General features: G+C 43.4%; 1 protein-coding gene across 1 annotated transcript; it reads right to left on the reverse strand.

The window, feature by feature from the left end:
• Window positions 1–5261: 5261 nt before the first annotated feature.
• LOC139689338 (kielin/chordin-like protein) lies at window positions 5262–5984 on the reverse strand. Its single transcript, XM_071586422.1, has one exon. It carries the CDS (start codon window positions 5982–5984, stop codon window positions 5262–5264), a length of 723 nt encoding a protein of 240 aa, XP_071442523.1.
• Between the last annotated feature and the right edge of the window lie 20999 nt (window positions 5985–26983).

Genomic DNA, 26983 nt, shown 5'->3' on the forward strand with positions numbered 1-26983 from the left:
CTCGATAGTCGATTCAAAACTTAGCGCAATTTAAATGTGCTACAAGTAACCTTTAGGTGTATTCCTTAAATAGGCTTTTATGTGATTCTTTCAAGTCGGAAAAGTAACTTCCAGGTGATTAATAAGATCGACGCTGTCTATGTTTCAACTGAAGCATAAGAATATGGCATTTATAAGAAACCGAAAGGTTTAGTTTGCACTTGGTGCACTTAAAAAATGTCGAATAAAATGTCGACTGCTCTTGTCGTCACTCTCACATTTGCTTTAAAAGATATAATTGGCAGGATTTCGCTGTCTTCAAGCCATGTTGTTCACTCTAACAGGCTGCCGACGAACAATCGACTGGCAGCTGTTTTAAAGGAGATGAAGCCGCGATGCACGCGAATCGTTAAATGTTTCTGATTTAATTGCCATTGTATCTGGAGATGTAGTGCTCCCACCTCCCCCCCCCACACACGTGACTCTTCGGTGCCCACACGAATGGGAAAAAACAGAAAGATGCCTTCCTCGTTATTATAAATATTTTTTCAACTAATCAATCGCAAATGCGTCCGATTCCCTTCTGCCACGGCTTCCTTAAACCTCATCTTCCCTTTGAACTTTCCGATTCCTCCTTTATTTCAACATCATTGCTAGTTGTCCTTGTCACAGTGTAATTATTCTCCAAGCGCTCGCCTAGCCCGTTTCATTCCTTTGCATTCCTTTTTCATTCTTAACCTTTCCTGCAGTTATTCTCTTCTTCCAATGATGAGTGCCCTTCTTTCTTCACATGGCATTTTTCGTCAGCTTCATTTTCATTCTTCCCTGCCACCGGAAGTAGGTTTCACCGCATCCGTTTCTTCTTCCGAGGCTTCTATCATCTGCATCTCAGAGCCGTTGAAAATTGCACTGTGCATGCATGTAGTATAAGCTTGAATGAAACGTGTCCTGGAGTCCCGAAACTCCTGACTATCTATCAATCACCTGGCGGTGGTGAATTGTAGCTCCTCCTCGGGTGGTCATCATTTCCTCGCCACGCCCCTTGCTCCTTCCAACGCCGGTGAGCTCACTGCTCAGCGTGCTCATTTGCTCGGGTGCGGTTCTAAGCCCAAGAGCCTCGGAGGTTCCTCGCACTGTCTTTCGGTCTTCCCCTTTCGCCAGTCTATTTAATCTTCCAAATCCAGAGCACGCGACTCCGTTGCTTCGGTCCTCCTACTATATTCACCGCCATCCCTGATCCAGCTAGTCAGTTCCGCAGTTGGGCCAGGCACAGTTCAAAGGACACCTTCGAACCGAAGCGGCGGCCATTTGCGGCTGGCTGACCACTCGGCGCTCCACCCCCTTTCCTTTGGCCTCATGCTCCCCTCTCCTTCGTCTGCTGCTTCCAGAGATGCGTCCCCTGCTCTTCCTGTTGGTCCTCGGCGTCCTCGCCGCCTGCGCCAGCGCCAAGGTGCGCGACATGGACGGGTGCTCCCTGGTCAAGTGCCCGCCGCCCCTCCGCGGCGTCAACAACATCATCCCCAACCCCCACGGGATCTGCTCCTTCTGCTGCTGCGCCGGAGGCACGCCCCAGATCGCCCACTGCCCCGGCGGTAGGGCCTACGACCACGGCTCCCGGGACTGCATCCGCTCCCCCGAATGCTAGGACACCGCCACGGAGGGGCAACGGCGGCGGGGTGCGACCAGGAGCCGGGCGGGGAGCCACCAGGGGGCGATGCGATGGCTCTGGAGCGAAGCCACACCCCCCTCTCCTGCCGAAGACTTTGGATAACCACCGCCTTCCAAGTTGACCCGACATGATTTTTTCTATGAAACATCTGTTGAATGCCCCAATAAAATTAATTTTTGCCTATTTATTCAATGTTATTTATTTATGCGTTTGTAGTAATAGTGTTACCGTAAAATGCTTGGCCGAAAGCAGCAATATTTACGGAATATAGTTATTGCGTTCTCCATTAGAGTGGTTGGTCTTTAGATGACTACTTTACCGTGGACAAGGATCTTCACATTAAACGCCACAGATGAGACTAATTTCGGTTCGGGGAATGGGGGATAAAAGAACCTTTAAAGATTCTTTTCTTTCAAACAATAATGTTGTGTGAATTTCTCGGAAGCCCCCACTATTGGTTTACTCTCCCAAGGAGTGCCCCCCAGCATACCAGACAATGCATGGTGATGTAGTGCGGGTTTCTCGGAAACGAAAACAAGACAATGTCCGCTAACCAATTCCCTTGTTGCTACAATGTAGCTACTATGTAGCTGCATTGCGCCTATCCAGACGACCCATTCCTCACCGGATACCCTCTCTCTGTGTCCGTCGGTCGAACATACGACCACACTAGAGATGTCAAGCTTTGCCCCGCTCGCTCGTCCCCACTCCCCAGTGCCTTACACCCATAGCTTGAAAAGGGATAAGTAAAAGACTCATAAACCGAATACGACTCTCTCTTTCTGTGCTGCGCTCCCACCAATAATGAGTCGCGGCCGCCAACCACGCGGCATTGACATCCTTTGGCAATTTAAAAAGAGATTTCCTTTTGAGAATTAATTTTGAAGGGTCTCGTGTGCGTGTCCCTGATATTTTCGGCGTAGCGATCTGCTTGGTCAACTTGGCTACTCGAGGGACGAATAACGAGGGTTGATTATTATGGGAATATATGGAGATACGCGCAAAGGTTTCAGGATTCACTCCGTGTAAGTATTTAGTATCCACGTTATTATATTTTTAGTACTTTTCCACAGAATTTATGTCATGATGCCACGAGTTTCACCAACCTGCGACACATCTAGTACCGTACCTTCCTGATGATGCCGCAAGTTGGTGAAACGCGCCGTGCCAAAAAATGAAGTCTGTGGAAAGGTATAAAATGTTTTAACGTGGATGTTGTGTAGATATTCCAAATGGCACAACCGAAGCTGGGTTTAAGTAATCTGTAGGTAAGTGGCAAATTCGTGAAATTTTCCACACTTAATGTTTCTCAAATACTGCATGTTGCATTGAAATTTTCATTCTAAGAATTGGAAAACTATTAATGAACCAAGATGTTGGAATTGATAGCTTTTTAATTCATTTGATTGACACGAAAAGAAACGAAAAAGCTTCATTTTTTGGCTGCGATTTACCCATTGAGCACAAGCAAGGACGAGTGATTTTATGAAAAGGGGAGTATTTAGAGGGAGGATGTAGAATGGCGAGACGGGGGGTGGGGGGGGGGTCGCGTGGAGGTGGAGGCGAGTGGAGAGGGTGGGTGGTTGTTCAGAGCTGGACCGCGAGGCGTGGAGATTTCAGGGCAGGCGGCCATCGACGGAGGGCGGGAGGAAGAGCGTCGATGGTTAAGCACGTTCTGGTCATCACGCGATGTGTTGGAGAGTTGGAGCATGATCAAATCACCAAATTAGTGCCGGTTTTCGTGCAAACGAGAGAGCACCATTGGTAACTGCCTAACCAGTAATACGTGATTAACAAAATATTTATGCTCATTTTTTTAAAAGGTTTTTGATATTTCATAAGCAGTGATGCCGTTTTTATGCTACTTATTTCGTATTGAACGAGTATTCATAATTCAATGCATACCAATTTCAGTGAATAAGGAACTCCTGACAATATTCCTAAAATTTTGCGTCGGCCGGGTTCAAATGCTCGCACTATCCAAGTCTCATTGCAGGGATCCCATTAATTGGCGTAATTCGGCGAAGGACATCTCCTAAATAAGCCATTTCGAGCCCTTTTATGTTCTACTTGATCCCACATTTTTTGTAATGAATATTTTTATACGTGGCTGTTAAGTTTCAAGATAAAATCAGAAACCCAAGGCAGATTTTGTGAACACGATAAACATATTTTCCATGATTAAAGCATTGGTGATATATTTATACGTTTCATTGTTCGCTAAACTTTAAGTTTAACTTCCTCGTGCGAAAACCATTGGCCTAAATGTGCGTAAATGAATTTTTCCATTTATTTAGCGCAAACATGAATATTTTGAAATCTGTGTGATCTTTGCTCTGTGACAAAAGTGACCAGAGTGACAAGTTCAAACTCCACGTTTTGTCTGTGATTCTGGCTCCGAGAGAGAGAGAGAAAGTGCCTCCCAAGCTGGCCCACGCCGGCTCGCGGATCATTCTGAGAATCGGTGGGAGGCACCGAAGATATTCGGTGCTCCCGCCAACATGGACGAATGTAGGAACGTGGCGCGCGAAGGAGTTCTCGGCGCGATGCCGAAGCCAGCAACACTCTGGACCGATCAAAAGGACCGGTTCCGGTGGGTGTCAATCCTTCGGGCGGGTGTCAACTGGGGTGTTGCGAGACAGATTCCGATGCCCGTGGCAGCCATTTTATAAACGATACGTCGGTTACAATTAGAATTGAAACGACACCCATTTCGGCTTTCATGGGGTCTCGCGTATTCTATGGCGGCCTGCCTTTCAGGAATGCTTGCGTTTCAGCTCACGCGCCTTTGGTGGCAATGTCTACGCCTACTCTGAACATTTTCCTTTGTTGATTATGATTATAAAAATAATATGAAAAACTTCTGAAAATAATACGCGTTGCAGATAAGGTAAATGTTTCATTATTTTATTAATCAATGAATATTTTGAAAGTAATGTTTTTTCCGACTTAATTATTCTATTTCATGAAACTAGGCCCAACTACATCCATCTTATTAATATTTCGTATCTCAATTCCATTACCATTGAAATAAATGAATGCCGAAATAAGCTATTCTATCTTGAAAAGTATTGGAATGATGCCTAGCTTCTCTGCCTCAACCTGTTCCTGTCCTGTTTAATAGAAAATCTAAGGAAATAAGAAAAATAAATGAATATTTACAATTGGTTAAATGAGAATGGTCAAAATGCTCGTGATTAATTTGGCTTAACAAATATTCGAACCATATGCATATCATATATATATATGAATGATATGTCATTATATCATATATATATATATATATAATATAATGAATGAAGTGGGAACTGAAGCAACAGCAAGCATGGGATGAAGTTGGCATTTCTTTTCATTTCCCCGCCCGGTTTCTTATCGTTCCATTGAAAAAATATCTTTCAATTCGTGCATCTAAGTAATGAAGAGTAACCACGGAGATTGCTGTCGTGTTCACCAGGATGGTGCATGAATAATAACCAGAGAATATTAGGGAAATGGTACTTTATTTCTATGAAAATTCCACAGTGGTGGTTGAGTGGTGCATGAATTGGGGCTTGCTGTACTTGGGGTTAGGTCATGCAGAGGGTGCAAGGAAGGGCTCGCTGGTTTCCCGGTCTCACAGGCACGCTTGCAACTTCTGGGAGAAGGTCGTCCCGGGAGAGCAGGGCATCTGGTGCACCATGCCACCCCAGTCGCACTGGCAGAAGAAGCGGGGGTCCCCGGCGGGGTAGAGGGGCGCCTTCTTAGGGTCCATCGGGCAGGTAACGGAGTCGCAGCCGCCGCCCCCACCACCAATTGGGGGAGGTGAGACGGTGACGTTGGCGCACTGCTCCTTGGTGGAATCGTCGCAGGTGTTGGTGCTAGGGTTGTACTTCTCGTGGAAGGGGCAGTACTTGACGATGGGGCGCTTGCTGTGGGGCAGGCAGCAGCAGAAGGAGCAGCCGGTGGGGTCGTCGATTCGCGGGTAGTGGTGCTCTTCATCGTCGTCGGGGCACACCACCCCGGCGCACTGCCCGCAGTCGGGGTCGAGGATGTCGCAGTCGTGGCTCGTCTTGTTGAAAGCGAAGCCGGGCGGGCAGGTCACCGGGTAGACGGAGCCCTCCCTCGAGCACAGGCAGTACTTGCATTTGTCGCTCGGATTGGTGATCGGGTAATCCATGCCGTGGAAGCAAAGGGGGCAGTTACCGCAGGGGCACTCATTACACCTGTCTGACTTGACGCATATTTGGATCGCGGGGTCCCACTCGTACCCCGACGGGCACTTCTTTAACGTCGGGATGAGATCCTCACAGACGCAGAAGGAGCAGACGTCGTTTTCCACGGGGAAGTTCGTCGTCATATTCTCGTAGCAGGTTGGGCATGACCCTTCCTTGCAGCTAACCACGGGGCCATCGTAGGCGGCACTGACCAGCGCGGCAAAAGCCAGCGTCTGGACGACCGAAAATCCTAGAACTGAGGAAATGGAAGCAAAATTAACTACCATTCAATACAGTTTCCAATTAGAGATGTTTTAATAGTTTATGTAAAGAGCGGAGGACAATCGGTGAGACTAAAATATATCGACGAAAGAAAGATGTTTGTTGGATATAATTAGGAGGATGCGGAACATTAAAAAGGCTGAATAACTGCTAGCGGAATGTAGTGAAGGCCCCATGACCAAACGGCAAATTGCACTCGGAAGGGACAGAGTAGAAGTGGTGTGGAGGGGAGTGAGTGGTGAACTGAATAACCTTGCGGGAGACACTAGTTGAGGCCTGGAAAGAAAAGATTTAGAGGTGAAGAGTTTCCATAAATGTTTATTCCGTATCGCGAAATCCTTTTTCATAATTGCACCAAGTGTTTTATCATCTTAGGAAGAGTGAGAAAGAAAGAGGCCTCAATGCTAAAGGGTGCTGCATCCGCACAAAGAGAAAATGCACCGTTTTTTTTCGAAGTATTTCTCTGCTTCATTTACCAAAATACGAATATCACGTCAAATGTAACACATTCAGAGAATATTTAATTAGCAGTAACTATGATTTCCCAGAAAATATTTATATCCAGAGAATGGCATATCTTGGACTTCAGATCGGGTTGTTTAATCTAAATACTTGGACTCAAACCCGAAACTGTCCAGCGTGACACCCACCCTGATTAATTATATTTTAATTAAAACTTACATGAGAGACAATGTCAGGTGGCAAACATGACCTAAGATTTACAATCCAACTCGCCTTGGAAAAAGAACATGATATCTCAAATCCAATTAATATCTCAAAAAGTAGTAAATAAAAACAGTAAGAAAAAAATCCACTTCCGGGAAAGGAATAAGCAAAAGGAAACTTCCAAGCATCAATCTCTAGAACAAAAAAAAGGAAAATCCCCATCTCAATAACATCAGTTTCCCAATCAACAAGAAAAAAACTAAGCGGAAATATACAATTTTACACAACAAAGTAATCAAATGATTACATATATTCTTTACATCTTTTCTTACAAGTATTCACCGTGTTAATATGGTACCGCGCAACCTCCTCCAATTGCATGAACACTGAGAAGTAATCTGGAGTAATTTCTTGAAGTGTTTCGATAAAACGAGACCGAGAGTTAAAAGTGTGTTCGTCCATGAAATAAATCTGTTAGGGGCTCTCGACAATGGCGTAAAACATTCTGATCTGCCGGGGAACTGAAAATCAAACTGAATGGTATAGGTATCGCTGACTTTTTGTAATGTCTTACAATGTAATAAGACCACTGAAGCCAAGAGTCATACGCATGTGGTACTCCAAAGGCCAAAGTATTTAATATAGAAAAAACCAGCAGACCGAATATCGGCATTTCTGTTCGATATTTCAGTGAATCGATTGCGTAGTCATGGATTTCTGTTACTCGGACGTAATCTGAACTGAAAAACTATTCCTACTTTTTCAAACCCTCGTTATGGCACAGATTGCAGTGGCTCGTATTGACTGTTCTCGCGGCAAGCAATTAATTCATTTCGTCAGTTTCGCGTCTAGTTTCAAGAATTCCTATTTTAATTTACTAGCTGGAAATTTCGTTGTTTTAAAACGAACATTTACACCAAAATATACCGATAATCTTTTACGTATATATATAAAGCATCTTACGTTTATATTTTATATATATATATATATACAAAGCACTACTTGAGAAATCAGATTTTTTCTTATTTTCAAGAAAATCGGGCAGTGTTGGTTTATGTCCTTCGCGATTTGAAGCTGTGTTGCCCAAGTGATTGGTCTAGCCTCGTTTAGGCAGCATCTTCGTCCGATTGCCCTGGGACCATTCTGTTGAGATTAGTACTTAATTCAGCGTCAAAGATGAGCAAGCCCGTGTAGTAATAAACTGGGCTCTAAAGGCTCCCGCACTGCATTTACGTAATGTTGGTAGATCAGTAAGAAGGAGCGTACCTTCTCCATTGTTAAAGGGTGCATTTGAAATTCGGCCATCGGAAAACAAGAAACGTATCGCGCAAGATGACAACTATGACACCCATTTTTTGTGCTATTTTCCTCCAGCATGAATTTTTACGAAGTTAATAATATTTTTCGCGCTTGAGTGACACTGGCGGATTTCCTTTTAAATAATGAACATCGAATCAAAATTTCGGGATGACTTTCGATGAAAAACATACGCGCAATGACTTTCAACGGCTCGGTGCGTGGGCCTTCCGTTCACTCATCTGCCTGTCGGTGGGATCCCGAGGGGAGGGAGTGAGAGAGAGAGAGGAGATCGATCATGCAAGTGCGCTAATGCTGATCTTGGGGCAGTACTTACCCTTCATTTAATATGACAGCTGGATCTGTTCTGTACTTAACCGTGCCAAACGTGGCTGGGAACAATCCACGCTCGGGCTTCTATATATACATCGCGGCGAAGGGGAGGTCCATTGCTTTTATCGCCCGGAATCTGTCCGACGACCCCCACTCACGCCGCCATTCGCAATCGCTTCGACTAGTAGAGAAAAAAACCATTTCTTCTTATCCAGGCAATCTTTCCCCTTTTCCCTCGGGAGAGCCTCCTCGCATAATCTCGTCAAGATTCCGTTTCGCGGGATCGAGGGGGTGGGGAATGGGGGTGCGACAAAATGAGAGAATTGCCGGTGACGATGGCGAATTTGACGGTGCGGGTTGAGTATTAATCATGCAAGAACAAAGGCATCATTAGTTTAGAAGGAAAATAGAAGGCTGAGATGAACAATAAACCTGGGAGAAATTAATTAGGCACGTAGAAAATGTTACCCATTGGTTGAGTGTTTTTGAGAAAAATAGTAGAGACATTGCAAGAAAAATTGTCTTAGGTGAAAGACTCCTGTCGAAATGGGCTAGAATTGATGACAGTCAACTGAAGTATAGAAGAAAAGTAAAGTCTAGAGAACATGGATATTTGTCTTGTGTGACTCAGGAAAGTACATACTAGATTAGTGGCCTTTAAGATTGTTAAGGGGCGTAGTGAGGAGTGGGGGAAATAAAATGGACGGACGATGAAATAGTTGGGGAAGAAAGGCGGCTGTTTGGAAAATTGCAGTGAGGCGGGCGCAACGGGAGCAAGAGTAGGCAATGAAATGATGAAAATTGGGAGAATGCTGAGAGAGGGAAAGGGAGGAGAGAAATATTAAATTTTTCTAGAAATAAGGGAGGAGGGAAAACTGCAGAGCTAAAAATTAGTCATCAACTCCGACTTGTCTGTGCCACGCATATTTCGTTGAAAAGTCAGAGCTTTCCCTGAATGAAGTATGAAGGGAAATTACCTGTTTTCAGTGAAAATGATTTAATTCTACCATGCTTTATCTTTGTAAACAATTTATCATAATGATCTCAAATAACTCTGGCGGTGGTTATGAATAATAAATAATATCAAAAATTATAAACCTTAAATATTCGAATCTTCAATGACGCACCAGTGATTGGGAGAACGCAATCTATTGTCGTGCAGGAAAACATTCGCTTAAACTGCTTCGCGGATTCCATTGGCTTATTTTTTCGTTTTTAAGTTTTTTCCAACACGAGCTGCGATATTCTCACGGGGCAATTATCCACGAAATTTAGGTTTTTCTAACCATGGCGTATTTTTAAATACCAATGGACATACTTTTATTTGAAGTGTAAAACGTTTTAACCATTTCCGCTGAGGAGGCGGATCCATTGGGGTGAGGTTACATATGTCATGCCACAGAATTGTGGCTCAACCCTTGGCAATCGTGAATTATGCGCCACTGAAAGCAAGGACATATAGTATGTGGTCTAGAAGGACGTTGTCGATGTAACATGTGACTCCCTGGATGAAGTCGAGGTAAGTGACCTTGTAACTCCCCTGTGCAAGTCGAAATTGGCCTGAGGTTTCCCTCAACTCACAATCCCGATATCATTCTTTTATACAACACTAATACGAAGATGTAAGATAAATTAAATTATAAAGTAATAGTAATACAATGGTGGCGATACCTCCGGTAAACTTAATATTTTTCCTGAAACATTACTAATACAGCTATTGTTACATATGTATTTTTAAATTTTCTTTTTCCCAAAAATACAGAGAACTCGTCAGAGTTGAAATACTTGCATGAACAAAGAGGTAAAAGTATAAGAAATGAGAAAATAAACAAACAATATGGACTCAGAGAGGAGGAGATAATAGCAATATTAGAGATCCCGAGAGCTGAAAATTGACATAGAGAGGTCGTCATCAAACAGATCGTCCTACTGCGAGTGGAGTTGAGATAGAATTAATATCCGAAATGATAATCGTACCCTCGCTCTCATTTGTTTTACACTCTTGTCATACTTGCTCAGGCCTGAGTATGCGGACGTGGTGGCATGGCTATATTACCCAAAAATGATGCCATTGCCTCAGTAATTAATTTAAGGAGAGCAGTGGAAAGGAATTTGAAAAGTCTTGAATGACTTATTGCTTTAATCGTAAAATCTTGCTATTATTGTAATTTATAAATATCCCTCTGCTTATGTGAGTTCCTTTCTTGAGAAGTTTTATGGTGCCATTCAACCATTCAGGTATATGTACAGGTATATGAATCTACAGGTATAAGTATACGCCTGTATATTCCAAAAATATTCACAATGTCCTTGCAATAGATGACTTCAATGTCAATATACCGTTAAATATTACTGGACGATGAGACAGAAACGGTATTAAGGGTGATTAGATCAAATAAGGCCGAAAGGGAAATTGCATTCCTGGGGAAACACTGAAAGGTCTAGGGAAATTGTGGAAGGAAGAGTCTATATGGACTGATTCGTAGTATCTATGAGGACTGAATTTGGCCGGAAGAGTTTGTGATATCAGGTTTAGTTCCTATTCCGACAAAGGCAAAGGCTACGTCATGTGAGGACTACAGGAGAATACGTTTGATATCCCACGAAGCTAAAGTTGTTCTCAGGATCATAAACAAAAGGATAGAGAGTAGGGCAAATGACTACTTAGGGGATGACCAGTTTGGGCTTAGGAAGGGGAGAGGTACGCGTGATGCCATTGCAGTAATGAGATTATTAATCGAGAGGAATATAGAATACAACCAGAAGATATTTGCCTGTTTCGTAGATTTCGAAAAAGCGTTTGATATGGTGAATTTGGAAAAGCTGATGAGTAAATTAAAGAAAACAGGAATAGATTAGAAGGAAAGGAGACTAATCCGTAACCGGTACACGTCTCAGACTGCTCAAGTGTGAGTGGGAAACGGCGAGTCCGGATGGGCAGTGTTAGGAAGAGGTGTAAGGCAGGGTTGCCCATTATCACCGTTGCTATTCAACCTGTATGCAGAGGAAATGATCAAAGAGGCATGGGAAGAACTCGAGGTAGGAGTGAAAGTGGGCGGGGAATTCGTAAAATCAGTTAGGTTTGCTGATGACCAAGCTTTAGTTTGTCAGTCAGCCAAGGGGTTGCAAGCATTGCTTAGTGAATTGGAAACTCAGTGCGACAGGTATGGGATGAGAATCAATATTAATAAAACAAAGGTTATGCCATTTTCCAGAAAGAAAAAGGCTAAGCTGAACATTGAAATAGGATGGCAAAAACTAGAGCAGGTAGAACAGTTTATGTATCTCGGTAGTGTTTTCGACCAACACGGTCAAAGTAGTATGGACGTAAGGAGAAGAATTGCGCTAGGCAAAGAGGCTTTCACAAGGAGGAGGGAGTTGATGACGGGGACTTTGAGTGAGGATGTTAAGAAAAGACTCGTAAAAACTTTGATATAGAGCGTAGCTATGTGCGGCGCGGAAACGTGGTCATTGAAGCAGGAGGATAGACGTAGACTGGAGGCTCTTGAAATGTGGGTGTGGAGAAGAATAGAGAAGGTGAAATGGACAGAGAAGAAAAAAAAATGAGGAAATGCTTTGAATGGCGGGAGGGGAGGGGGTTTTTAGGAGAAATCATAAGTAGGCAGGAAAAATGCATTCGTAGCGCTTTGATTGTCGTTTGAACTTTGTTAATTTGGAATTAGAATCAGCAAGGGTGGAAGAAGAAAGATGGTAGTAATTGTGACGGCTGCAGTAAAGAAGGCACCAAAATAATAGAAAAAGTATCCTGATAAGTAAATACACAGGCCAGGGAAGAATGAAGCATGGCATTAAAGCATGATGACCGTGCTTCCGTCAGTGCTGGCGAGGCGTGGATGATGTCAGCAGCAAAGAGTAGTTCGGTAGCCATTTTTTGTGGCGCTCCTTCAAATGAACGCACGGGAGAAGGGAATACAGGCGGAAGTGGTGGTTCCGGGAAGGAGGGACCGAAGATCATCGTAAACATAAAGATCGGCAATGACCTGATGATGAAAACATTCGTCGTGGAGGGAGCGATGGAGGCTTGAGATGGGCGGCGGGAGTGAAGCTGCCCAAATCGGAAAACTTTTCTTTCGCTTGATGAAACTACTCTCTAGAATTCCTGCTTGCTCTCCTAATGGCGTACGATAATTAATTCACCGTGATCATCAACGAATCATTAAAGCTCATCAGTTTCATTCGGCTTACTTTTAAAGCTGATACGAAGTCAAACTCTTTTTGACAGTATTCCAGAAATATATGTAAATGCAGCTTTGCCTTTCGTCTGCATGTACATTTTACCTTTGCACGCTCAAATCACTATCACATTTGGATCGAGGGGAACAATGTGTTCTTGTAGAGGAACAACGCTATTAATTCTATTGATTCCATAAAAATATGCCTCCCAGATAACAATCCAATCAAAAGATAAAAGCCATCAGTAATTTACTTAAACACTCGTCTCTCTCAAAGTTAAATGAATGACCGAACAAAGCATCCGCCCCCAGGGATCGCCTAAGGAACTTTTATCATCCGGTAGCGACGCTTCTAACCTTAACTCGTAGATATAAGATCTCAGAGACTGGATACAATCTTTGTTTTGTCATTCCACTAGAGAACCTTATTATTTATAGTAGCGAAGATTAAGGTTCTTTAAGATAGAGTTCAAGTGCTGTCACCCAAGTACTTGATAATAATTGGCTTTTTTTCCTTGATCTTCGAGGGACAATAATGGCACCCTCTACGAAGTCCGCAATTTAGCTCATTTCAAACTGGGCAGCATATCTCATTTCCGCTCAATGATACTTTTCACGGAGACGTAAGGCATCAAGCGGGAAATACGATAACTGAAACATTTTCCCAACCACTCTGAGCCGCATTCGCGTAGCATGCGATAAGATATATTTAATAGGCTTTTTCCCCACCGCGATTAAACTCACCCCGGAATCTTTTCAAATTCAGGTGGACGTATTAATCTAACAGGTTTTCCTGGTTCTGAACGCATCATAAATTTGGTATTTATTTGTAGCATGCATTGTTTTCTTGGATTGATCACAGGTGAGGCGGTGACTGCTGGCGCCCTCTTTCCGCAGCACCCGCGTCTCCGTGGCAACGTTCACTCGTTTGACGCTCCATCTTCCGATAAGGCGATGCATAGCAGCAGCTCCCTCGTGGAAGCACAACCTCTCATTGTCCGTATAATTCGTGCTTGCCTTGTTATCGAGTTGGCTCACCAGCTGAGGGAAGCTGGGCGTCATAACAGCCGCAGAGTGCGAAGCACGAAGTGGATGCAGAACAATTAAAAATTCTGTCCCCTTTTGCATTATTGATATTTTGATTAACTTCCTCCATAGTATTCTAATGCGGATGACAATGGAGATTCTCGTTTTAATAGCCCAAGGCTCTCTTGGGAGAATGGTTGCTATCAAATTCGTAAATTAACCGTATTAATATGAAAATGAAATGAGACATCTAGGACCTGCTGTCGATTGAAAGGCTGATTTTTATGTATCTTCTACGTCAATTACCCGGGAATTCAAACAATTAGCAAGTGCCAGTTAAAGTACAAAGTATCACCAATTATTTAATATTATGGCAAAATTTGTACTTTTATTGGGCCATTTGAAATACCGATGAAACAATTTCCTTGTAATAAAATTACAATGTAGTCACTCACGCAGCTGGGATGTTTTCGTCTAAAAAAAAATGAGAATTGTAATCAGAAAGCCTCCAAGTATCGTAGGTCGGACGATTGGAGAGTCGTGTCTCTGGGCAAGGGCGAGGATTGGGCTCTGCGGAGGCAGATTCCATCCCCGTCTCCAACAGGTACCAGGTGCTGTCGGATGACAGCACTACCGTACCTGTTGGAGACATCAGCGCTCGGGAAGGGAGAGAACAATTATATCAGGCAGTTCTAATGTCCGGCGTATAATGTATACGCTGCGCCGCAGAGTCCAACAGGAGGAAGATGCTGGATTCTTGTCGTCCTGGGATATGTATCAGGCGGCGGGATGACGCAGGCGGTGAAGGCGGCCGTCAGCAATACGGGTTGCTCTAAGCTACGAATTGTTGCTCATGTCGGGACAAACTACGCTTCGGGACGTGGTTCTGAAGAGATCCTGCGCTCCTTTAAGCAGATGCACTCGGAGGTGAAACGGGTCGAGGAGGAGTTGAAGGTCCCAATACTCTTTAGTATTTGTAGTATTGTGCCGCGTATTGACCTCGGAAGGCTCGTTTGGAACCGATTAGAGGGTTTAAACCAGAGATTGCTGGGATTTTGCCGGGAAATCGGAGCGGACTTTGTTGATCTGAGGCCTGTCCTTTCATCGTGTCGGGTACTCCTTAATCGTTCCGGGGTCCATTATACTGCCGAGGCATCGCAGTCGGTAGCGCGTAGGTTACATGGACACGTTGCGAGGGTTAAGCATGGTTCCAAAGAAACTGCGGGAGATGCCGCAACAGTAACTTTTAACGTAGTCATCCGCTAATGTGCATTTCAATGCAACGATTTCAGAGAGTAAAAATCATTCGTCTTGACCGGGATTCGAACCCGGATCCCTCAATGTCCGGTCGAATGCTTTAGCCAGTAAAGCTATCGATTCATCCTCTTAAACTCTGAAAATTTTCTGAAATTTCTCTGAAAAAAATTCAGAGTTTAAGAGGACGCCTCAATAGGTTAACTGGCTGAAGCATGCGACCGGACATTAAGGGATCCGGGTCCGAATCCTGGCGAATAATTTTTACACTCTGAAATTGTTGCATTAAGTATTGTTGGTAGGCAAGAGCGAAGGTCATATTTAGGGATAAATTAATTGGAATCAAGCGCTTTTTGTCACTTCAGATCAGGTTACGCCTCTCAGATCCCAAAAATAATAGAACAAATAAACAATTACGTTAAAACAACATACAACCTACGTAGAAATAATCTCATAGGTGCCTAAAAATGCATAAACGATAGTAACTTGGCTGAACTTGTGCCTCCGGTCCGGAAGATATACCTGCTAAAATATTAAAGGAATTAGCTGAACACATTGGCCCGTTTTTCTAAAATCAAAGGTACCTCGCGACTGGAAGCTGGCCCATAAAACTCCCATCTATAAAGGCGGCGATAGGGATGAACCAACCAATTACCGACCCATTTCTTGAACATCGATTCCTGTTAAATACTAGAACACATTATTGTCACTCACATTATTAGATTTCTTGATAGTAGGAAAATACTAATCCACAACCAGCACGGATTTAGGAAAAGCAGATCTTGCGAAACACAACTTGGTCTCTTCATTCACGATATACTTAGATCGGGAGATAACAACACACAAGTCGATGCATTTTTCCTGGATTTCAAAAAAGCCTTCGACAAAGTCCCACACAATAAATTGTTACATAAACTTAAATACTATGGAATCAATGAGAAAATTATTAATTGAACTAGAGACTTCTAGTCAAATCGATAACAAATAGTAGTCATAGATGGGTTGTGCTCAACGGATAGATATGTAACTTCGGGCGTCCCCCAGGGAAGTGTAATAGGGCATCTTCTGTTCTTTATTTACATAAATGACTTAAGCACACACGTTAGTAGCAATCTGAGGTTATTTGCTGACGACACGGGGATATACAGGGAAATAAGGAGCCAACTAGATCGCGAGCTACTCTCTAGAGACTTAGACAATATCTCGGAATGGTGCAATAAATGGGGATTAACACTTAATATAGATAAATGCGCAGTTTTGAAATTTTGGAATAAAGGAAGCGAGGAACAGGATATAAACTACAAAATAGAGGGTTCAGTATTGACTACGGCAAATCAAGTTAAATATTTGGGGGTTGTTCTAACACCACACCTTTCATGGGGATCACATATCAGGACAATATGCGGATCAGCTTTAAAGAAACTTGGCTTCATTAAACGGGTGGTGGGGAGATGTAATGAAAAAGTTGAAGAGAGGTATTATTTCGCTCTAGTTAGACCTCATTTGGAATATGCCGCAAGTATTTGGGATCATTGGCAGAAAATTTTGGCAAAAAGAATTAGATATAGTCCAGAGAAAATCCGCTAGATTCGTTAAAAATTGCTATGATAAGAACACAAGTGTGACAGGTCTCTTAGGGGATTTAGGCTGGGAACCACTTGAAGTACGGAGAGAACAAGCGAGGCTTAGACTTTTAGAAAGGTTCAGAACAAACGAGTTTAACGATGACACTAAAGGAATTATAATGGGCCCCACACTAGTTAGATAGATCAGACCACAAAGATAAAATAAGGGAGATAGATTCCAGGACAGATAGATACAAATACTCATTCTCTCCCCGAACAATCAGAAATCATAATAGTAAGGAACCGAAGTCACTCCAGGAATATTGAAAACACTGAATTTACAAACCGGAACAAAATTAAACATTGCAAAGACATCAGGTATATTTGTAGGCGCATGGGTATTTTAGCTGGTATTTTGTGTGTTTGCATGAATGTATACCATGTTTTGTTTGTAGATTGTATAAATTTTTTGCTTTTGCATGCGGTTATTTTTCTTTCTTAATTACGGGTTCCCTAACACCTCCCACCACACGCCCTTGCGGCGGCTTGCGAGGTATTAATTTGATGTCGATGTAGAAGCCCCTTGATAAAGCTACTTGTTACCATGGCTATGTTGAGATCTCTTTTACCACCTGGAAACGCAAATGAACTAGCATGGGTCTCTTAAGTGGGAGGTAATCCCCGTCTTGCCTATCTGGAGAGCGGCAAATGAAGACGACTCCCATGTGCTCTTATATTCTCATTGAAAAAAGAATTTGGGAAAATTTGACCCTGAGGTAGATAAGGCTAAATAATATCGGGTGAACGAGGAAGGGATATGAGATGGTAAAAAAGCAGAGAGCGAAATGTTAAAAGATTTGCAAAATAGAAAACGCTAAACTATTTCAATGTACCTTTGAATTGCAGCACTAAGGGCGACTAAGTCATCCCCAGGGGGACACGAGAAGATAACAGTTAGTTTCAGTGATTTGAAATCAAAACATAACGAAGAAGAACCAAACTCTCGAGTAGCAAGCGATCAGTGATGGAATCTGCGAGCGTGGTCGTCAAGTATGGGAGCAAGACGAACCTGTGCGCTCCCCGAATGGATGGATTTATGGAGAAACTTCAAAAGTTTCGAGACATTTCCATAGAAGAAATGAAATAATGAAATAGGTAATGAGCTCTCAAAGTTCCTAGTATGATAGGTGCCATTGGAAACAAAGAGCTGACATCGTTTGGGCATAAAATAAAAAATTTTAAAAATTCCTATGACCTATTAAAAATCTAAGAGTACTTTCTGAACAAAAGAAACGGGGAAACTTCGATGCCGTTAGGATGAATGTGCCCACGAGATCATTGCAGAAAGAGGACCCCAGCCAAGCGAATGACATTGGAATTAGCAGGTATGGGGCGGACGAGTTCGGCAATCGTTTCTACAGTTAGACACTCGCTCGCCCTCGTGAAGCGGCCGCGCGGAGGGGTTCCCAGCCGAGAGGAGAGCGACTCCGCCCTCAGGGACTGAGCTGAGGTTCTCTCTGCGCCCCTGATTACTCTCTAGTCGAGCGTGACCTCACATTCCTCTCTCCTTGTAGTGCTGTGAAAGTTTTCTTCTTCCACCTTTCGGCCTCCCTCCTCCTTTGCACTTCCACATCGATTTCCCTATCGAATTTTTCCATCTTTTTGAAATATCAGTAAGGCCATTAAGAATAGTGCGCCCTTTATCAATAATTCTGGCGCGTATTTTCAATTTCTTTCCGTAGAAGTCGTTACTACTCTATTGGAAGATTCAGTATTTCTCTGCCCTATGTTGACCTCAAGTACGGCCCATTTTCTGAGGTGGACATTCTTCCGCCGCCCTCTCGGCTTCTCTCTCGATCGCGTCGCTCAATCATTTTTTTCCTCTCGTCGCCTGAGCATCTTAATGATCCCCAGAGCACTCTTCGCTCCTTTAACACACCCAGGACTTTCTTGGTATTCCTTCCTTTCTTGGAATGACTTTCGTTTTCCTTAAGATTCCATCTGCGGCTTCCCTCGAATCTCGCTCGACGCATTTAAAGGCTTCTTCCTCATTCTCCCCTCCGTCTCTTCCACTTTCCTTTCATACGTTTCACTCTGTTACACCATTTTATTTCTCTCGCCCTTTGATTATATTTGCCTTTTATTTTTTTGTATTATTTATATTTCATTTTTTTATATTTCTCTTTTTTTTACCTATTAATCTTAAATTCCCCCTTTATTATCTGTACCACACTGTGGTCGGAACCTACATACTATATACAACCCCTTAAGTACCCTCAGTATTACTTCTTGATTGATAAACCTCGGTTTTAATGAAACGGTCTATTCAATAGTCTCCGTGCGCTGTGCCTCACACATTTTAGGAGTAAATGAAAACCGTTTATGATGAGGTAGTGAAAGTGACTCTTACATGCATCTCTTGACGGAGTTATTGCTGGACAAAGTATACATTTATTATTATTATAACGCTGTTAACTCAAGACGTGGAATAAAATCATGGACTGACAGCGAATTGATTTTAATATGAGCGGAGGTCAAAACCTCATTCTGCTCTTTGGTTTGCTCCATATTTTTCACTTGCTCCATTAAAACTGATTGTTGCGCTCCTTTTTTGAAGCTGCGGGGATTCAACATCGCTTTCCTCATTCTCTTGAATGAAGACAGCGGTTTGCAAAACTTAGCGCCTTTCGAATGAATGCTAGATGGATGAGTGATATATGACTTGTGAAAACATGGAATATAATTTATTCTCTTATTTTTCCACGTATGTAAGGTAATACTCTAAGCTTTTAGATACAAAAATAAAACTGTTTCTGGCGTCACTTGGTGGAAATTCTTCACATTGAACTTAAAATTCAGGTCCTGATGATGTTATACCATGACGAAACCTAGGTCGTAAGTATAAAATTTTTCTATGTGGAAAAGCCAAGTGGTTTAATTTTAAGTTCAACTTTTAGATGCATTTTTATATGGAGAGAATTGTGGAGTTTTTACTATTAATTATTTATATTATATAATCATATATATTATTACATTATTTCCATTATCTATATTTTAAGTTCCAACCATTAACTTGAGCTTCAAAAATAGGAAATTTATAAACTTTTCTTCAGCCCAAGTGTCAATTTTTAGGAGATTGTTTTCTTACTCCCGAGGTCATAAAATAAAAAAAGCTGGAAGCAGGTGGCTCAAGTGACATGGTGCACGCCAAGGCGCGATAATGCGGCGGCAAAGGAGGGAAAGGCGGTCTTTTTAAATGGGGAAACCTTCGTGGCAAGATTAGTGCATTTTCATTCATTATTCCTGACATCAGAGGCATCTTTCGAAGCATAAATGAGTAGAGTGGCAATGCCACCGTCCCACCACTCCTCTCCTTTGAATCCGTGGAGCTCATTTGACGCACGGTTCAATCGTGCAGTATGTCGTGGGCGAATTTGGAGACAGGCATTCTTCACTTTACGCGATTCGGAAACCAACTCATCGGCTGTGGCTAACAAAAACTCGAGAGATCCAAGGTTAAAGAGGTATTTTTATTCGTCAACTTTGGTTGGGTGCGATGACATCATAGTGTCGTGCAATTGTTCTGCAATTACATGGTCTGGACATCGGAGTGCATTTGTGGAGCGGATTCGGTCCATCCTGGCTCAGCATCCGACCATCGGAATGCATTGGCTGTACATGTTGGACCATCCCAAGTATTTGGCGCAGTCTCTCACGACGGGACGACCCCACACGCATTGGCAGTACTGGCAAGGGTTGTTCGGGTTGGCCGTCAGGTAGTTCCCGGGCATGTAGGTGCCGGGGCACGTGACACCGCTGCATATATTGGCCAATGGGTTCCTCGCAGTTGAAGCGGCCACCATCACCACCAGCAGCAAGAAAACGACTTTGACGCAGGTCCCTGAAAATAAGGCACACGAATCATCAGAATATGAAAGTCTATCGTGCGCGTGGAATCGCGAATGCCTCTCTTCTCTTCGCCTCCATCATGAAAACGACTCAACACATTTCAATGAGATTTGAATGAAAGCCCTAAATCGCGTCTTTTTAATGCGTAGCTTACATCCGACAGCTCACAAAGCAGACCCCAGCCACCTTTAAAGCTCTTTTTTGAATGTCTCGTCTCTATGAGATGGTGGTTGCGATGGGGATGATTATAGCAGCCTAATTTGCATGACGTGCAAACGAGAGATGCACGGAGATGGGGTGGATGGGATTTGCCTTGTGTTGCAAAATGGCTGCGTGTAAAAGTGATGTTAACTGATATAAATATCAGAAAGGAAAGGGAACCCTTCAGTAAGATAATGTGATGAATGAAACCAGGACAGTAACTGATACAGCAGCCATTTTTCGGTTAAAGATCACGTGTTTCCCGGTGTATCCGTTGATTGACATCCTCTCGGGTCTTCTCCCACCGGGTCAGTGTCTCTCCGTTGCTGCCAAGTTCAGAAGCCTTGAGAACGATGGCCGAGTCGGCTATCGAAATGTCGGCAGCAGTGGGCGGACGCCAACCCGGTGGGAGAAGATCTGAGAGGATGTCACACAACAGACATTTTTCCATTTCATTAGTATTCAAAGTCCTCCCGCAAGTTCGTGTTGTATCACGGCTCCTGGGTCACGCTCGGGAAAGATTTTTATTAGTGACAACAACGTTGAAATCTTTGTGACAAACATCTGCCACCCATTTTCCAAAACCGACCGATGTCAAAGAGATTGACGGTCGGTTGCCGATGTATGCCTCGGTTGAAGGGCGTGTGGAAGGCACGTTCACCGCTGGCAAGGGTGAGTCGTTCCTCTGCGCTCGTGGCGTGGGAGTGAAAACGCGCGAGTGGATGGGAAGGGGAAAGGAAATATTATTGAGCTTGGCTCAATTTGCCTCGAGGCATACGACTGATTTTTAGTCGACGGTGTGGATGAAAAGAGTAAAGGTTGAGTTTTGTCAAGAGTAAAGGTTGAATTTCCAGGTCAAGTTTACCGAGACATGTCCTGATAAATGCCCGGAGTGTGTGCCTTGAGGTGCGGGTGGAGGAGGAGGGAGGGCCTGTTGACGTTTCCTGTCCGTTGGAGCGAGAAACACTTGACAAAAGTACGAAATAAAAATTAATATCCGGATTAACGCCTCACTTTTTTTGCCAAATCTGTAGATACTGGTTAAATATATTTTCATTTTGAACTCTTGAAAGGAAAAACAACTCTTTTTCACCGACAAATTTGGTTCAATAACTTTGTACATTTAGCAGAGTTTTGACTTTAACTTAACTGTTGGAATTAAAAAACCTGATATTAATGTTAATTAAGTGTCAGTGCGTCTTTGAGGGCTGACTTATTTCGTGTTTTTCAACAAAAAACTATTTTTCTGTGGCTTTGCTATTTCTGCCTGAAAAGAAGCCTTGAGCTATATTTGCACAAACAAAAGAACACGGTCGGAATGAAGACGACCACCCATCTGAGGTTCGCCAAGTCGAAAAAGACATCCTGCCAAAAATATTTGCTCGAATGCTATTTCACAACTTTGCATTGAAGTGCAATATCAAAAACTAAGTATTTAGGCAACGTAAAATAATTGAGCCGTCGAACATTGCCAAGGTATTAATGCATTGACGTCACCAATCGCCCAAAAGGATGCCTTCGGGAGTTCAGTTGTGACCCGTCCGAGGACCCACGATTCGAAGCCGAGCCCACTGTCCGCCCCAGCCGTCCACCGTTTGCCGAGTTCTCGCCCCTGCTGGCCTCAACGGTGAGTGTGGGCCTTACACGATTGCCGGTCGAGCAGTCTACGCTGATTGGTGTGCTCACGGGTGGCATGTGCTCGTCAGGCGTGAGTCAAATATCTATTTCGATTACAGTTTCAGTGAGAGAGAAGGCGATCAATCCAGCTGGTGATTAATGAAGCGTTAGATCTAGGAGAAAATTCAGAGCGAATAGTGACTGTTCCCATGACTTGTCTGCCGAAATGTGTTCGAGGCGTCTTAAAGGCGGCGCTTAAAGTAAAGAGGCGAGGCGCTTCTACTCACCGGCCATTTCTATTGCTGCCGTCTCTGTTTTCGGTTGCGGTTCTCTGCCGTGGATGCCGACTGTGGAGGTGAGTGAAGGAGCGGCGGACGGGGGTGTTTATATCGGTCGAGCAGCGTGACCTCCCGGCGCCTCACTATCGCTCTCCAATCCACTCCGCCCACGAAGGAGGAAGCCGCACTCCCACCTGGAGTGGATCCCAGATAGGAAGAAGCACTTGCGACATGATCCGACCCTTCCAAAGTCCTCGAGAGTGTCGAAAAGGTATGTCATAAACCCCTTCAGCCTCCCATTCCTGATATCGAAGTCCTTCCTCCTTGGTAGATGTTATCCGACGCCGGGATGATAATCCAGCCCTCCAGTTTGAGCGGCTTTCATTCCCCCATTTGGTACTCCAATACATCCCGCTAATACTTTAATCCACTCTTTGAAGTTACGCATGGAGTGGATATTCTGGCGGATATTCTCCGACACTGATGACCAGCAGTAGCATGACTGTCTGAAACTGTTCTCCACGTCAGCTGAAAATACCCGTTGAAACCCAACGGAGGATGTTTATATTGCATAGATATTTTAGTTATTATTAGACAGTATTGTTTTTGACATCAAAACAATTTATTCTTTTAAAAAAGAACGCGCTCATTTAGCGTAATTAAAAAAAAATTGTCGAACATTCAGTGATAAAAACGCTCAAAAATACATGCGTTCAATTCACCTTCTAATGGGCGTATTGCAATGACCGGTGACTGTTTTACGACGAATTCTCTTTATCTTTCCTAAATATTTTGAGGTTTCATTATTTAATTCTTGTTTTTGGTCTCCAACACCTTGGTTCCGACTTCTTAATAAATATTTGTTGAGCCATTGTTAGGCTGCAGAATTCATTACAACCCAATCATTTCACACAACGATGAGGGTGGGGCCCTCAGGCTCGGTTATATAATGCCTCGTCAATGTGAATGTTAACTTGGCGATGATTTTACTGATGAATCTGGATTTACAAACAAATGATGTTGCTCATTATGCGCTGAGTGAGAATGTTTTCACTACTGTAGCGTCGTCCGTCAGTTCTGCAGCTGTTTAACGCCTGACAGAACTCAACTAGCGGCCATGAAACCGAGTATTCAGAGTTCATTCCACTCAAATGCAAACACGATGATATAATGAGCCAAGATTGCGCAGCAGAGAAGTCAAATCGCCCTTAAAGGCACAGAGAAAAGTTCACTCAAGTGAAAAAAATGCTTTAATGCGGAAAAAAATACTTAAGAAGAATTCAGAAAGGCAAACCATAACATGTTGATCAAAATCAATCAATAGCGCACATCCTTAGGTCCCTTTAAAATTAAAATATTATGCAAATACTTAGAAAAATAACCATGAACCATTTTAGTCTTGTGTCCGGGGAATACGTACAAAGGAACCGCCTAACTGTACATTTTCAAAGGAAATTGTTCCAGACAGCGTAAAGAAAACCAACATCCTAAAATAATTCTTTCCGAACGCCCAATGCTGGTTTCCAAAACGAAGTCCCACGCGCAACTGAGAGCTCACCAGCGGCATTTTATTTTCCTAATAGGGAATAGAAAAACAACCCCAAACTATAAAAGCAAACCAAGTTCCAGGTCCAGAAGAAATTCTCGCTAGAATAATTTAGAAGCTTGGTGAACATATCGTAGTTTATATGCGATGAGTTCAGGCAGGGCTTTGTGGAAATCCATTATCACTGCATTAAAAAACACAAAACAATGTAACTATCCACAAAATTTCCAGTCGTATCTAAAAAGAATTTTTGCGAGGAGATACATTGTTTTGTTACTTTAACTACAGTAGCTTCGAAGCTTCGAGAATTTTTAGAAACAGTTCTTTGCGAGTAGTTAGAGGAAGGTTTAATATCATTTTACTGGAAGTCAGTCCACATTTAAAAGACCGTCTACCAGGCAGCTCTAGGGTGGGCACCAGCAATTCATAACCAATTTCTTTCGCATTCTGCAAAAGCTTAGAAAATGGCCTTTCTCGGCAGTGGGGACATACTCGCCCGTAATCAGTGCCGGGTTTAGGGAAAGCATATATTCTCAAAACGTGGGAAGGAAATACACAAATGAGCCACACTCCCTCCTCCCTCCCTCCCCAACCGTCGCATCCGTCTCACGCCACTATCGCATTCTTCCCTCGCGTGCGTTCGCAATCATTCCCCCAACCTGATCCTAAACACCATCCCGCTGCCCACTTGTGCCAATTACCGATTGTCGCGTCAGCCTGGATTACCACCAGATTGAGCAACAATTCCACTCTTCTTTCTGCAAACAATATTTGGTCTTCCACCTGCCCCCGCGTTCATCCTGCCCCGCTCCCTTTCCCGTTATTTACGACGGCGTCGTGGAGGCCACCCTTGCCCCCCCCCCCCGTTGCGGGGAGCGACATCCGGCTCAGTGGGCCGAGTTCCACAGTGGTCGGAATTAAGCTTTTCTTTGTGTCCGTCTGTGCGAGGTGGTCCCAGAGGTACCCAACCCAACACAGAAAACACTAAAATTGTGGAAAAAAATGTATTTATTTTTCAGCATAATCTCCTATCAGCTCTATAAACTTTTCCCAGCGATGTTGAATGAGTTCGATACCCTTTTCATAATAAGAACTCTCTTGCTTTTCAAAATACGAGGGCGGTTCAATAAGTACCCGTATTTTACGACAAAGGGCGTTCCTGAGGGCCGTTCCTTATGTTATCATCGTGTGCTGCCATCAATCAAACGACGGTAAAACAAATTTCAGACTAATTTAAAGGTTATTTTGGATTTGGCAGCCATTTGAGTAAGACGTGTTTCGTGATTTTCCCTAAGATGGAAAAAGAGCAGTATCGTTCGGTAATTCGCTTTTTGTTTTGGGATGGGAAGAAATGCGAGGAGATAAAAGCAAGGTTGGATGCTGTTTATGGGGACACTTCGCGCCATCTATGACCACAGTTAGATACTGGTTCAACGAATTTAAACGTGGGTGAACATCTGTTTTTGATGAGGAGCGACCAGGACGCCCGGCAGGCGTGGTTACCGAGGAAATCAGTCAAAAGGTCCACGCCATGATTCTGGCTGATCGACGAATGAAAGTGCGCGGAGTAGCAGAGGCCGTGGGTGTGTCGACCGGAACGGCAATTAATATTTTACATGATAAGTTGGCGATGAAAAATTGTCGGCCCGATGTGTGCCGCGATTGCTCACGGTGGACAACAAGCTGATCCGGCTGTCAACTTCGAAGCAGTGTTTGAAGCAATTTAATCGAGATCCGAAGGTGTTTTTGCGTCGGGTTATCACTGTTGATGAAATCTGGATTCATCATTACACACCAGAAACTAACCAACAATCAAAACAATTTATTTCTCCCGGTGAATCTGCTCCAAAGAAGGCGAAGATGGTCCGATCGGCCGGAAAGGTCATGGCGACGGTTTTTTGGTATGAAAATGGCGTCATCCTCATGGATTTTTTAGAAAAAGGAAGAAAGATCACTGGGAAATACTACAGTGAGTTATTGGACCGCTTTTACAGAAAATTGAAGGAGACACGGCCGCTTTTGGTGAAAAAGAAGGTGCTGTTTCACCACGATAACGCACCAGCACATTCATCCGGAGTTGTCGCCGCCAAACTGCATGAACTACGTTATGAATTGCTGCCGCAGCCCCCGTATTCACCCGATCTGGCTCCCTATGACTTTATCTTATTCCCTAAATGAAGAAATGGCTCGCGGGAAAAAAAATTAGCTCAAACGAGGAAGTTATCGCCGAGACAGAGGCGTATTTTGGAGAGTTCGGCAATTACCATTTTTGGAGGGGTTAAAAAAATGGCCGGAACGTTGAAAGAAGTGTGTCTTTCTAAAAGAGGACTATGTTTAAAAAAAATGTTTTTGAATAAATGGTTTCTTCATATCTAACACGGGTACTTATTGAACCGCCCTCGTAGCCCTTACTGGCGACATAATTTCTTCACGGTTGGAAAATATTTGACCACCGAGCCACTATTTCAAGTCTGTGAACAGAAAATAATCCGAGGGGGCTAAACCTGGGGAATAGGGTGAGGCATGAGGTAGCAATTCAAACTTTAATTAATGAATTTTAGCCATTGCAATAACGGATTTGTGAGCTGGTATAATGTCTTGATGAGACAACACTTCCTTCTTAGCCAAATGCGGCCGCTTTTGCTTGATTTCTTCGCTCAAACGTTGCAATAAGTTCGCATTATACTCGCCATTGATAGTTTTTCCTTTTCAAAGATAGTCAATAAAAGTTATCCCACGCGCATCCCAAAAAACCGACGCCATGACCTTGTTTGCAAATGAAACGGCCTTCGCCTTCTTTGGAGCCGGTTCTCCCTTTTGAATCCATTGTTTTGATCGCTTATTTGTGTCGGGTGTGAAGTAATGGACCCGTGTTTCATCCCTGGTTATGAAACGGCACGAAAATGCTGCTTTTGCTGCTGTGAAACTTTGCTAAACACTTAATTGAAACATTTTCACGAGGCTGGTTTTGCTCTA

The sequence above is a fragment of the Hetaerina americana genome, unplaced genomic scaffold, assembly GCF_022747635.1.
Source record: "Hetaerina americana unplaced genomic scaffold, ioHetAmer1.1.p SCAF_22, whole genome shotgun sequence".
NCBI lineage: Eukaryota > Metazoa > Arthropoda > Insecta > Odonata > Calopterygidae > Hetaerina > Hetaerina americana.